Source organism: Xenopus laevis, chromosome 4L (genome assembly GCF_017654675.1).
Source record: "Xenopus laevis strain J_2021 chromosome 4L, Xenopus_laevis_v10.1, whole genome shotgun sequence".
Lineage (NCBI taxonomy): Eukaryota > Metazoa > Chordata > Amphibia > Anura > Pipidae > Xenopus > Xenopus laevis.
Window position 1 is genome coordinate 136,170,500 of NC_054377.1, and position 14,504 is coordinate 136,185,003.

At 42.3% G+C, this 14,504-nt stretch overlaps 1 protein-coding gene across 1 annotated transcript in view; it reads right to left on the minus strand.

Moving 5' to 3' along the window:
* Positions 1-8,227: 8,227 nt before the first annotated feature.
* LOC108713585 (tubulin monoglycylase TTLL3) overlaps positions 8,228-14,504 on the minus strand; it is a 15,102-nt gene continuing 8,825 nt past the window's right edge. The window contains exons 5-11 of the mRNA XM_041591068.1: positions 13,473-13,601; positions 12,931-13,045; positions 12,286-12,460; positions 12,048-12,196; positions 11,699-11,942; positions 11,146-11,581; positions 8,228-8,479 (exon numbers count right to left, since the gene is read on the minus strand). Coding sequence (XP_041447002.1) covers positions 8,228-8,479; positions 11,146-11,581; positions 11,699-11,942; positions 12,048-12,196; positions 12,286-12,460; positions 12,931-13,045; positions 13,473-13,601 — 1,500 coding nt within the window. The remainder of the gene's footprint in view (positions 8,480-11,145; positions 11,582-11,698; positions 11,943-12,047; positions 12,197-12,285; positions 12,461-12,930; positions 13,046-13,472; positions 13,602-14,504) is intronic.

Here is a 14,504-nt window from a genome sequence, read left to right on the forward strand (position 1 = left end):
TGGGTATAGATAAAAACCAATAGAAAATAAATAGTTTAATCCTATTTTATTAAAATACAATTCTTTAAAAGCAATTTCACTCACTTTTTAAGTGATAAAATTATCACATAAAGTCCATATAGGGCGCTGTCTTCCAATTGAGTGGCTTTGCCGGCTTTCTGTTACAGGTAACTATGGCAACATACTTTCACCGTGTAGTCTTCTCAGCACGGATATGATGCGCAGTAGAATACCTGAAGTGAAGGAGATCACCCTAACAAACGGCAACAACAGGATTCAAAAGGAACAACGGGCCCTTTGGATTTCCATGCCTCTGAGGAAGCTGAAACCATCAGCGAAATGCATTAGGCGATCCAAGTGATACCCATTGGGGCTGTAGAACTTCCCATAAGGTGGACTGACACAAAGTCACATTTTTCGTCCGGCGGAGTTCGGTCGTTTGGTCGATTGGACAGGTTAAAAGATTTCTGTCGGCTGCCTATAATATCTCTGCATGTATTGCCGATCGTACGATTTTCAGAGGGACTGTCACTAGCTTTTTTCCGACATAACTTTTGTACGATTGCTGTCAGGGGCAGAACCTCGGCTGATCTGATCTGTTTTTTTGATCGAAATGTTTAGTGGCAGGTCGGGAGATGGGGAAGCCTCTCCAGCGCTCAAACATCCTCCCCTATGGCGTTCTGCACATGTGTGCGTACAATGTGTTCAGGAGCGCGCACGTCCGCAGGAGCGAGCATGGAGGAGAGCGTGGAGGGAAGCATGGAGGGGAGTGCGGTGGCCACCCGGGTCGCCTAGGGCGCCCGGTCGGCTTGGCGCACCACTGATCATAGTGTTGCATGCTGGGGTAACAACCTGGTTGCAACCCAATCAGTCCAGTTAATCAATAAAATGCATGCCACATTGGACAGCATAAAAAAAGAAATGACCCGAAGTTACACTCATTTGGTCAGAGATAATCCAACATATAGGGGGGAATTCACAAAAGTGTCGGTAAAATTAGTCACCCAGAAGTGGCGGTCGACAAATTTGTAAAATGTCGTACGAATGGCAAATTCACAAAAGCAGATGTTACCATCTCTGAATGTCTCGTAAGTCTGTCAATTTTCTTAAATGTCGTATATCTTTTCATCGTACAAACGACATTTACCAAGACTTTTTAAAAGACAATTTTACTGACATTTTCATTTTGGAGATCCAAAGAAAACTGTAGCACACCGATCAAACTTGTCTTGTGAAGAAAAGTGTTTTTATTGGCTCACGGCAGACATAAAGTTTGGCAACGTTTCGGGCCACGCAGGGCCCTTTATCAAGCCTAAACTTACATTCAAAGTACTGTGTTAAATACCAAAGAAAAAGAGGGAGGAGTGGAGAAACAATGGTAGTGATCCTTCACGGATTGGTTAAGATTCAATGCTAATATACATAATTAATTGATAAATTTGAATAATGGAGTGACACATGTGAATAATTTAGTGAATCCTCAGAGATAGGTTAAAATTCAAACCCTGCATACATAATTAGTGCAATAATCACAGACCATTATGTTTGATTGGAAATTTTTTGTGCACCCATATAATAAAATATCCATAAAAAAGTCCATAAATAGCAAAAACAAAAAAATAGTATGAACATTATGACACAAGTGTAAAAAAGTTACATATGAAAATACTATCACCTTAAAGTGCATATATGTATAAAAATTAATTTGTAATTCCCAATCAGGGAGAATATGAATGAATGAACTGAGGCGCAATCACGGTACTTTAACTGCATACTCAGCCCATTTTTCTCCCCAATAATCTTGGGTTATGCAGATGATGGTACCCGCACTCAGAAGGTTCATTCAAGGACCTTAAAAAGACAAAAATTGTTCGTTAGAATACATATGTATACACATAGTAGATATTTCAAAAAACCAGCACTGGTAAAAAGTCTGCCTACCTACTGATAAATAAACATAGATGGGGTATAGTCTTTATTCAGGCCCCTCGGCCACACTGTGTCCAACCTATGGATCCACTGCATTTCTAATTTTTGTAATGGTAGCAGTCTATTGCCCCCTCTCCTCTGAACTGGAACAGAATCAATTATTTGAAATTTTAATTGACTAATTGCATGTCCTGCGGATCGAAAATGTGCCGGTACAGGTAGAGAAGTTTGTCCTGTGCAAATAGTAGATTTGTGTTTAGAGATACGATCTCTAATCCTCTGGGTTGTTTCCCCTATATATAGCAAACCGCACGGGCATTTCAATAAATAAACAACATATGTAGATTCACATGTGTAGTACTGTTTAATTTTATACTGCTTACCAGAATGGGGATGATTGAAAGTATTCCCTTTAATTATTGAATTGCATTGACAGCAATGTAGACAAGGAAAAGTTCCAAATTTAGGCCTTTGTAAAAATAAGCATTTCTGCGATTTTAGGCTGCCAACATCAGCTTTGACTAAACGATCTTTCAAATTCCTTGCCCTTTTGTAGGCCAACATTGGTGGTAATTGAAAACTTGGGACTTCTGTCAGACAGGATTGTAACAGATGCCAATGTTTACGTATGATGTTCCCAATTTGTTTACTTGCCGTATTATACCGGCTTACAAAGGCTATCCTGTTATTATCCTTATGCTTTGGCACATTGGCAATTAACAATTCCTGTCTGGTTTGCTGGTGCACCTTCTCTAAATTGTTCTTTAAAATCTGTTTAGAGTAGCCTCTAGCACCAAACCGATCCACCATTTCTTTTAAATAAAAGTCACAGTCCTTTGAATCACTTACAATTCGCTTCACCCTCATAAATTGCGAGTAAGGAAGAGAATTTTTTAAAGCATCAGGATGGAAACTGGCAAAATGCAATAAATTGTTTTTATCAGTCACCTTCCTATCTCTGAGGATTCACTAAATTATTCACATGTGTCACTCCATTATTCAAATTTATCAATTAATTATGTATATTAGCATTGAATCTTAACCAATCCGTGAAGGATCACTACCATTGTTTCTCCACTCCTCCCTCTTTTTCTTTGGTATTTAACACAGTACTTTGAATGTAAGTTTAGGCTTGATAAAGGGCCCTGCGTGGCCCGAAACGTTGCCAAACTTTATGTCTGCCGTGAGCCAATAAAAACACTTTTCTTCACAAGACAAGTTTGATCGGTGTGCTACAGTTTTCTTTGGATGTTCGAGTTATTTGGACCTTGAGCAGGAGGTCCTGTGGACTGTTTAGCACCCGGCACCCGAGAGGGTAATTACGTTCAGGTGAGCACTCTAATTCTGTGTGCATTTTCATTTTGGAGAGCCTAAAGTGTCTGAAAAATTGTCGGTAAAAAAAATGAGTTTACGAGTAATTCATAAAAATGTCGGGAAAAGTGGCACCGAAAAAGCCACGCCCACTTTTTTAACGACACTAATTCAAAAGTGTCGTACATGTCGGAAAATTGGCGGAGAAATGCTCTGTGAATTTGTCGGCTGTTGCTACGACACTTTCTAAGACATTTTTTCGTTCCCGACACTTTTGTGAATTCCCCCCTTAGAGTAGCGAAGCGCAAATTCAGTGGTAGCCATAGAGGAAGCAAGAAAAAAAGTGAACCGGTTAGTGAGTAGGTTCATCTTTTGTGGTGGAGGCTCCTTCATTAAATATGATAGCATAAAAGTCCCTGGGTTGTACAGATGAGATAGTTCCACCTTTCCACATGAAGAACATAAGTAAAAAAATATATTTTGCAGTATAAAAAGTAAATGGGAGGTCATGTAGAAAGTTTAGGTTGTTTTTTGGGGTCAGAGAGTGAGTATACTCCTCTCTGTTTGCAGCGGCAATTCAGCCCCCACGTGGTGCTTGATAGGCCCCTGAAACTGTGTGGGGCAACCACTGGGAATCTACCTGGCACTGTTTTTGTTTCCAGGTCGGGGAGTACCCTACAAGAGAAGCCCATAGATGTCTACTATAACAACTGCATACATGTCTACCACCACTGGTGGTGGGCCTACCCATTTGCAACAGTATAAAGTATGTTGTTCCTAAATTGAAATGATTTTTGGGGGCCTGAGAACATTTTAGTTTAAATAAACACCTTTTTCCAAACCAATTTTATTGTGTGGGTGATTATTTGGTCATTGATTTTATGTAAAAATTTGGTGGTGGTTGACATTGCAGGAAGACCCCTGTGAGCTATGTCCGCAATTCCCCGGCACAGCTCTGCCAAAAAATCGAGGGAATCTAAGGTTGCCACCTGTCTGGTTTTGAAACAAACAGTCCAGTTTTTGCATAGGCTATCCAGTTCAAAACTGCCTGTCCAGATTTCAAAATTCGCTAATCACAGGCTGCTGCATCACAGCCCTGCTCCTGATTTCACCAACCCCCCAAATGTTATCATTCCCCCCCGCCAAAGGACAGTCCTGCAATTAAGGGTGGCAACCCTGAGGGCAACAGATACGTTCTTACACCAACTCTTATTCTGGGTGTTCAGGACAATATACAGGCATTCTTCCCAAATTTCACCCTAACTGACTTTGAGGCTGCACCCAGCCATTGCTGGTGTGGCTCCAAGTCCTCACAGAGATGTCAACCCACCCAGGTCTGGACTGGGATTCACAATAGGCCGTGGCATTCCAAGTACACAGAGGTCCAAGCAGCCCCTTTCCAGCACACTATACAGTGACAGTCTATGGCAACTTACAGCAGCCCCTCTAGCATTTGCCAGAACCCACAGATTGCCAGTCTGGGCCTGAACCCACCTAATTATCTAGTACGGTTTTTTTTAATATCTTCTTTTACCAGTAGTTTAAATAGATTATAAAGGGGTTCTCTTATTTTTTTCAGTAGTGTAAGCAGTGGGAACAGACAGAGGGGGACCCAAAATGCCCCTGTACCCCACCACAGCATTTTAATCTTACTGTAGATGGGAGGCGTGGGGCCTGTGATTATGGGTAACTAGGTGGCAACAGGTCCATAGTTACCCCACTGCGATTTATAAATGACACATACCTCAAAATGCTCTTGTGCATTAAATCATTATATGATACTATATATTATAAACTACATTCATCTTTAAACTACTGCTTGGTAAAAAAAAACAACCTTCTTTTCACTGAAATTGAGGGCATGGTTTACTGAGTGCAGCTGTCCAATCAAATGTCCAATATATAGATGCATTGGCACTTATTTTAATGGGGGCAAAACTGCCAGCCTTAGTTTTATAAATAGATTCAGTTCAGCAGTCATAATAAAATACTTACACACCATGTGTCACTGAACTACAGGTCCCAGGCAGCTAAGACAGCCTGCTTGGTATGTGTAGTATTGGCTGGACAGTTACACTTTAAATCCAGGCCTGTCAAACCTCTGGGATTTTTTGGAATTTACCTGCATTTCCCCCTTACCCTGCTGGAGGGAGTTGATGCAATTTGATTGATTTATTTATTCTACTTTTTGCATCATTGCTGTAAAACTTTGTACCGAACACTATAAGCAAACGATTCCCCAAAATAGGTGATAAAGTTGGGTCCTTATGTGTTTCCCTAACTACTTCCATCTCAATATAGGCATCACACAAGTAGGTGCTTAAAAAGTACAAACATACTCCATGAAAACCTTGTTAATAGTAGCCAGCCTATGGCATTTCAGCTATTGTTGAGCTAAAACTGGCAACCTTCTCCTGTTGGAAGGCACTTGGAGTTGCATGTCAGTAGCTGTAACTAAAAGGCCACAGGCTGGTCTACATGCAACACTGATACAATGGGATACTGTCACTATTTTGACCCTGTATCCCCATCTTACCCTGCTATACCTGCATATGATACTCTTTTGGTCAAAACTGTACATAAATGCATATTCTCTGGGCCCTTGTTTTACTTGTAGGTGTTGTGGCTGAAACTAGGGGAAAGCAGTTGTAGAAGTTCTATGACTCCCACCTACCTACTAAGTTATTTCAAATTAGGTTTGACACCTTTTTTTGCTTTAAATTGGAGGCTGAGTGATGTCATAGAGAGAGGAAATAACTGGGGACATGGGTGAGTTAGGCGGGGAAATGAGTAGGACAGAGGCAGGCCTGTACTAATAAGGGGTGATTTGTAGGAAAGAGGGTCAGGAAAGGTTGGGATTTATATGGTATTACAAATTTGTAATACTGACCCTAGTCCTAGCTGTTGAGTTACCATCTAGACCAGGGGTCCCCACCTTTTCTACCTGTGAGCAACATTTAGATGTAAAATGAGTTGGGGGGGCAACACAAGCATGGAAAATGTTCCTGGAGGTAACAAATAAGGGCTCTGATTGACCATTTAGTAGCTTCCATTAAGACTGGCAGCCTACAAGGGCCTTTGTTTGGCATCTGCAAAATTGTGCCACTTGTTGCGACAACTCTGGCCAATAGAAATTTTGTAGCAGGCGATAGCGGGTGCGAGAAATCCCTTGGTGACCTGCAAGGGGTACCTCATGTGTAGTGATGGGCAAATTTGCACCGTTTCGCCGAAAAAATTAGCGAATTTCGTGCGAAATTCGCGAAACGGCGAGAAATTCGCTAAACGGCGCCGACGTCTCGTTTTTGACGCCGGTGCCCGTTTTTGCCGCCGGCGTCCGGTTTTTAGAAAAAAAAAGCTGGCGAATTTTTGCCACGAATTTTCGCGGGCGTTTTGTGAATTTATTCGCTGGGGGCGAATCGCACAAATTCGCCGCGAATTCGCCCATCACTACTCATGTGCAAGGTGAAGTAACTGGGTCCTAAATTTGGCAGGCACCAACAACTGACGGCATGCGTCCCTTTGTCGCCCCCTAGCGTTTTTGAGGACTCTATAATACAACCCATTCTCTTGCACTATTTGTTCCCCGGCATTAGGGCCCTCCAATCCAGGGACAGTTCTGTCTCGTAATGTCTGCAGTGTAGGGTCTGCTGCTTGTTCAGCCCTAAAATCCTGCCAGTTTCCTATGTCAAAATGGTCACCCGTCACATCTGTCTGCCCGCTTACCTCCTGGACAGCTGTCGGTGGCTCACCCAACTTTGCCTGTCTCCGTGTGATGCTGCAGCAGATGTCTCCAACATCATTACCCAGCAGCACATCCGCAGGAAGTTTATCCATGATTCCCACCTCATGCAGCACAGGCCCTTCCCCCCAGTCCAGAGGCACCAGAATCCAGAAATCCTTCTACGCGGTTTCCATCTACTTCCACTGGCACCACATGACATCTTCTCTTTGACTGATCTGCCCAATGAATCTGTATTACTGCAAATTCAGGGGTCTCACTGAGGTTGATTTAGGCCGGGTCACACTCTGTGCTCTCCTTCTGAATAGGGGCAACAGGTCGAGCAGGAGTCAGTTTAGGGGGCCCTGAAGGAGAAGCAGCCCTTCGGTTAAGAGGGCAAGTAGCTTGAAAGTGACCTGGAGCCCCGCATCCAAAACAGATTTTGGGCCCAGCCACTGGTAACGGTTGGCGGGGTGTGGAAGTGGTGATAGAGGAACGTTGTTGACAGCCTGGAAACTCTCTAGCCTTGGCACCTGTAGTACTTTGTGCTTGGGTTGAACTCTTGGTGGGGGTCCTGGTCTCTGTGTACTTGTCGGCCAGCTGGGCAGCTTCTTCTACTGTCTGTGGCTCACGGTCCATAATCCACTCCCGAACTCCTAGGGGGCACCTCTCCAAAAATTGCTCTTTCAGGCATAATTGCCTTAAGTGCTCCATGGTTTCGGCCCCAGTCCCTTTAATCCACTGGTCAAGGGCCCTTGACAGCTTATTTCGAAACTCCAGGTAGGTATCCTGGGTGGTCTTTAGCAGTGACCAGAAAGTTTGCCGGTAAAACTCTTGGGTGATAGCGTAACGGATCAGTAAAGCTTGCTTAATCTCCTCATAGTCCAGTCTTTGTTCATCGGACAAGGCCCGGAATGTGGCGCTGGCCCTTCTTGTTAGTTTGCCAGACAGGATACAGGGCCAATCCTCTTCTGTGATGTTGTGGGCTCTGCAAATAATCTCAAATGTCTCTAGAAAGGCATCAATGCTGTCCTGCCCTTCTTGAAATGTATGGAAAGCCGTGGCTAACTTTAGAATGTCTCGGGCCCGACTCTCCACTGAAGACACTGATAGCCTGCCGTGCTCCCCTAAATCAGATCTTTTACGGGCTACCTCCTCCTGTATCATCAGCTCCATCTTTTCTGCGACGGTAAGCTCCTCACTGAATAAGTCCAGCCTTTGTTTAAACACCTCTCCAACCCGATCCCGGGTAGGATTAGTTGGTGGCCCCTAGACCATTTCGGGGGCCCCAGCAACTGCACTCTCAGATGTAACAGTCTCTGCATCTGAAGGTAGGAGTGGTAGTAGTAAAGCAATGATTTCTGTCTTTTTCTTCCCTTCAGGGGCAATACCCCGATTGCGACACCACTTTCTTAGCGTAGCAAGGATTAATTCTTCCAGTTCCTGCCTGCGCATGGTGCCCAGTGTGTTATCCCACGGCTGCCAACCAGTTTGTGACGTCCCAGAGCACGGGACTGGTTTCTGAGCACAAAAGAAGCACACAGGCAGGTAACAGTACAAGGAAACTTTAATAACAAACAATCCCTTTATGCATCTGGTAGGGAACAACTGCTCAAGTCAGTGTATATTTGTGACCTAGTCCCTTCAGGCAGCACCTGGCCCCAGGCAATAGTCTCATATAAGAATCTTATATATAGTAAGATTCACCTCCAGTCTCTTTCAGGCAGTCCAGCAAGAGGGAAAGTCAGAGTATACCAGCTGCTCTTATATATGTATAACAGGATTATAGATTAACAGTCAGTAGCGTAAGTAGAGGTGGGCGGGCCCTGGTGCGTGACGCGCAGCCGGGCCCCGCCCCCTCCATACGGCCGCATTTTCTGTGGCGCACGGGCTGCCGGGGAGGGCCCTGAGGGGGTGCGGGCCCTGGCCCGCTCGCACCCCCTGCTCCCCCGGTAGTTCCGCCACTGTTAACAATCCAGTAACAAAACATGGGGTGCAACTCTGAGGAATCACAGTCCAAATGGAGGGGGCGGAGCAGCTTATCCCACTCTGTTGTGCAGCCACCAGCCCACACTGTAGCAAGTATTTCCTGTTACCTCTTTCCCAGCATGCACTCCCACTTCCTCCTGACCTCTCTGAGCAAACAGCTTCCTGACCATGTGACCTCCCTGCCCCACCCCTTCAGGCCTGCAGCTTCCAGCATTATCAGAGCTCTTGTCACACTATTGATATCAAACTTTAAAGGGGTGGTTCACCTTCTAGTTAACTTTAAGTATCTTATAGACTGGCCAATTGTAAGCAGCTTTTCAATTGGTCTTAATTTTTTCTATAATTTTTAATTTATTTGCCTTTTTCTTATGACTCTTTCTAGCTTTCAAAAGGGGGTCACTGACCCCACCTAAAAACAAATCCTCTGTGATGCTACACATGTATTGTTACTGCTTCTTTTTAATACTCATCTTTCTATTCAGGCCCTCTCCTATCCATACCCCAGCTTCGTATTGAAAACACTGCATGGTTGCTAGGTTCCTTTGGACCCTGGCAACCACTGCTGAAATTGCAAACTGGAGGGCTGCTGAATAAAAAGCTACTCTCTACATAATACTAAAAGTTTTTTAAAAGTTAATTTAAAGGTGCACAACCCCTTTAATGTCTTTAAACTATACATACAGTATATCAATCCTAAATTCAATGAATGGACAAATTTGACTTGTATATTTATTTGTAATAAATATTTTATTTGTACAAAGAGTATAAAACAAAACAGAATGAAAAAAACTGAAATGATATAAAAATAATATTCTTGTATTTTCCACTGTACAGAAGGAAAAAAAGATCCCTACTCCCGGGTCTGCTGATGTAAGGAAGGACAACTATCCTTCCTCAACCAACCCACCCTCCCATACAGCACCGGGGAGTAGTGATTTGCATATCTATAGGGATTTCCACGCTGCGGTTATGATTGTTCATCCTGAGATAGAATATGCATGAAACAGTAATGATCAGGTTTAATCCTTGTACCATGCTGGCTGCTATTTGTGTTGCCTGGATTTGTGCACAGTGTATTTTCTCACTGGCATCTGATTACTTATTCAGTTGTGTTCTCTTGAAAATATCTGTAGGCACCAAAGTTGGCTTCATGGGCTTGGGGCAAATTTGCCTCTTGCAGAATACACATGAAAGATTTTTAGGCTTCAATTTGCCATCATCAAGTCTTTTCAATACTTCCTTCACCTTGGGCTTTTCCAATGTAGGTTTGGTGACGGAGAGCAAATGTATGTTCTCATTGGCTCTTTCTTTACTGTGGTCTCGTACTTGTTTAGTCTCTTTCCACTTTGGCATTGCTTGGACAGTTTCTTGTTTACGAAGCTTTAGATCTATATGTTCTCTTCCCTTATATAACACAGGCTTTTCCAATGTAGGTTTGGAAGTGGAGAGCAAATGTATGTTCTCATTGGCTCTTTCTTTACTACGTCCTCGCACTTGTTTAGTCTCTTTCAGCTTTGGCAGTGCTTGGACAGGTTCTTGTTTAGGGAGCTTTAGATCTATAGGTTCTCTTCCCTTGTATAACACAGGTTCCTTTACTTCTAGAGGCTTTTCTATTGCAGGTTTGGTGACAGCAGGCAGACAAAGTCGCTGGTTGTCTCTCTCTTTGCTATGATCTCTTACTTGTTTAATCTCTTTTTCTAGTGTAGGTTTAGTACACTGCTTGGCTCCTTCTCTCCTGTCATCTTGCACTTTATTACTAGGTTTTACACTAACTTTCTGTTTGTCATGTAGGGTGACCCTGGAAACATGACATTTTTCTAGTAGATGTGGTTTTCTCATCGCAATTCCTTTCACTAGCAGATTTGCTCTTGGATGTTGAGTCGTTCTAATAACAGGCTAAAATGAAACGTGTAGCAAATTGTTAGAACAGCAGTGCATTCATGTATTAGCGGTTTTTATTCCTATAATTTGTAGCCCTTTCACTTTAGTGAGCTGCAGCACTCTAAGAACTGGGCTTTACTTGGTGCAGCAATTTCTCCATTCATTTCAACACAATATGGAAACATTGTAAGGAAAGTTTGTATATAATGGCTTCTTATCATCATTCTGAGGTTTTCAGTACCAGTTTATTCCTTTAAATGTAACTATGTATTTACATCCCCTTTAATCCAAATAAATTTCTATTGCTATATACATACCTGTTTATACAGGAGTTCAAAGTTGCCCACATAACACTCGCTGTCTTGCTTTCGGTCAAGGACAACTCGTAGGATGTCTTCTTGGACCTGGGCACTGAGTATGCTATTGACAGAGGTGGATTTTGACAGTGCAGGGCTGGCATTTATTTCTATCAGCCATGGCTGGAAATTTTCGCCAAACATAAAATCTGCACCGTATAGATGGAAAGCATTTTTTCTGTGATCAACTTTATCCTGGGCAGTCTTCATCGTTTGAATGATGATTTCTTTCATTCCTGGCAAAATAATTTCATCCCAGGCATTGGTTGCCCCGATCTTCTGCAGATAATCGTTAAACTGGTGGTCAAACCACATGTTCTCTTTAGGAAGATCTGGGTGACGCTTTGGAGAGTTCTTATAATGCTTCTGTACAGCGTTGTTACATAGGTGGACAGAGCTGCAAGGACAAAAACAATAATTATGGTAAAGTAAATATCTATAAAAAATATCTATAAATCTATATATAACACTGCCTTATTTTCATCAGCAATCCGATATATATTAAATATTCTACCTGTGTAGATTCTCCAAAGAAAAACATTGCGATGAGAAGCGGAGGTAACATCTGTTGTAGAACCATATAGTCAAAGGGTTCCAATCCGTGACCAGGAACCACTGGCGCACATCAAATTTGGTCCCATGGATTAAGAGTGGCCGCTCAATATACTTCTGTACTACACATAAGTCTTCATCCACTAGTACTGGATCACAATCAACGGCCGACAGTATGCGTTCCAAATTATCCTTGCATGTAATTCCTGTAAAGATTGTACAATTAGCATCAACTTCATCTTGTAATCCATTAAGCAATTATATTTTTTCTAAAAAAAAAAACAATTGCAATTAGGCAAGGTCTCTCTCACCTTTTCCTTGGGATTTAGCTCCAGGTTTCACTATCCAGATGTTCCTTCCACCTTCAGTATCCAACTGTGGGAACACCGCTTCCAGCTTATTTAAGAGATAACGGCATTGCTCTGCATAGAGATGAGCATGATCTATAGATGCGCCGTCACTGCAAAAACACAGATAGGCATGACTTTGTGTTACAACAATCTCCCCCATACACTGATTATTCATTTTGTACTATGGGACATAACTTACTGGATAACCCGGTAATAGTCACGTAAGAATTCTTTCCAGAACTTGGGTGACATGGGTTTAGACTCTTTCTGGTCGATGTCATTGTGCTCCAAATTGTTGAGGTGTGTTTCACATATTTGCATAGCTGTGGAGAGGACTTCTAATCCGACACGTCCCTTATGAGTAGACCTTTTTCCTATTTGGTTAAAAAAACAGAGATAAAGGATCATCAATGTCTCTTGGCTGGTAGTTATTGTTCATAACACCTATATAGGGCAGTTATGACAGTATCTTGCACCAACACACAGACACTGGTCTGAAAAGAATTGTTTCGTACTTACCAGTTTTTGCTAACCACTGTTTCCGTGGGAATCTGCTTTTTTCAAATGGATTTACTTGACTATGGGCATCTGAAACCCATTTCAATATACCACGAGCAGCTGTTTGCAAAAAGTCATCTAAAGAAAGAAGAAGGAAGCCATGGTTAGAATAATCCACTTTTAAGTGAGGTTAACCTTAAAACGATGCTTTCGTTAAAAACATGGGCCAGTATGCAAACCGTGTTTTAATAAAATTGTATGAATGTGAAGCTATAATACGAAACAAAACTGGTCCTGCTTCCTCAATGAAAATATGGGCTGATTAGTCAAGGACTATTACACTTACCAATGAATTCCTGTTTTTCTTCTTCCTTTCCCAGTTTGTAGCAACGTGGGATAAAGGAGTATGGATCAACATCTGCATTCCAACGCATTTCGCCTAACAAGTTGCACAACCCCACCTAGAAGAAAGACACAAAAAAATGATCAACTAAGAGATTTGAAGAAAAGCAAGAAGAATATATATTGGCAATTGAGCATTATTTATTAAATGATGGAGTAATTATTACCAGCAACATATATATATATATATATATATATATATATATATATATATATATATATATATATATATATATATATATATGTGTATATATATATATATATATATATATATATATATATATATATATACTGTATATATGGCATGTTTGACATAACAGGGGTGTAGTAAGCTGCTTGATAGCAAAGGTCTAACTTACAGTAGCTTCAACTGAAGGAGACTTATCAATCAGGGAGCCAAGTTATATAAAAGACCCCTATAAAATTGTACTACTTTGTATTCGTTTCGAAGAATGACTTAGGTAAGTAAAATAGAAGGTTATTTACTTTGGTTGTAAAGCATTTAGTGTTGCAGAAATTGTTTATCAGTTGATCCTTTTTGAGTAAGGAATAGTCCACCATGTCTGATCTTGCAATCCAGATCAAGTTGGGTTCTTCATTGCAGAGAAGTTTTGCCTAACAAATAGAAATAATGACAGGTTGGTTATCAATAATCAGGTAGGAAAAGACATTTGCGCAAGAATATGGCCTAATTGCTACAATTATGATGCAGGACAATGCTTTCTCTGTCATGTGAAAAGCTGCATTTGCTAATATTGGGTTAAAATATCCACTTGCCCCAATAGTAATAGAAAATTAGATATAATAATCCTTATTTAAGTGATAGATTTAAGTAATATGAGTTTTTGAAGGGCTCCCTCCCTCCCCTGGACACTGCTTCAAGGCAATTTGTGGAGCCAACCCCTATGCTGTATGCACTCATATCACAGCACAAAACAAACATCCCACATCCAGTGCTTGAATTGGGGTGGGATGCGGTGGGATGGCATCCCGCCACTTCTTTTTTTTCAACAAAATGCATCCCGTCAGACGGGATGCTAATGTCTAGCATACCAAAGCATTTTTTTTGGATCCAGACAGGCGGCATTCCGTCCAGCCGCATAATTGTCCTAAGGCACTGAGGACTGTGTGTGCTACAAACTTCCCCTTTACTTATGCGCATGCGCTGTCCTCAGTGTCGACAGGGATACGAGCAGGGGGAAGAGTGCGCAAAGTGCACATACTGTTGGGGAAAGCAAGTTGGGTTGAGGAGGAGCAGCAGGCAGAGGTTCAAGTGGCAGGTGGATGTTGGTAAGGGTGCAAGCAGGGGAGTGTTTGCTGTGACGGCAGATGTGAGCAGGGGGAGGGGGCCGTTGGGATGCAAGTGGTGACTGATTGCTTCCAATCTGGCCCCGCCCCCCTGGGGCCCCGCAGTACTACCAGGAGTGCACAAGGCCCGTGCCCCCTGATGGGGTCTGCACCACTGTGTCCCAGGAGAGAAAAGAAAATACTTAGAATGTGGGGCCAAGAGAGCAGGAG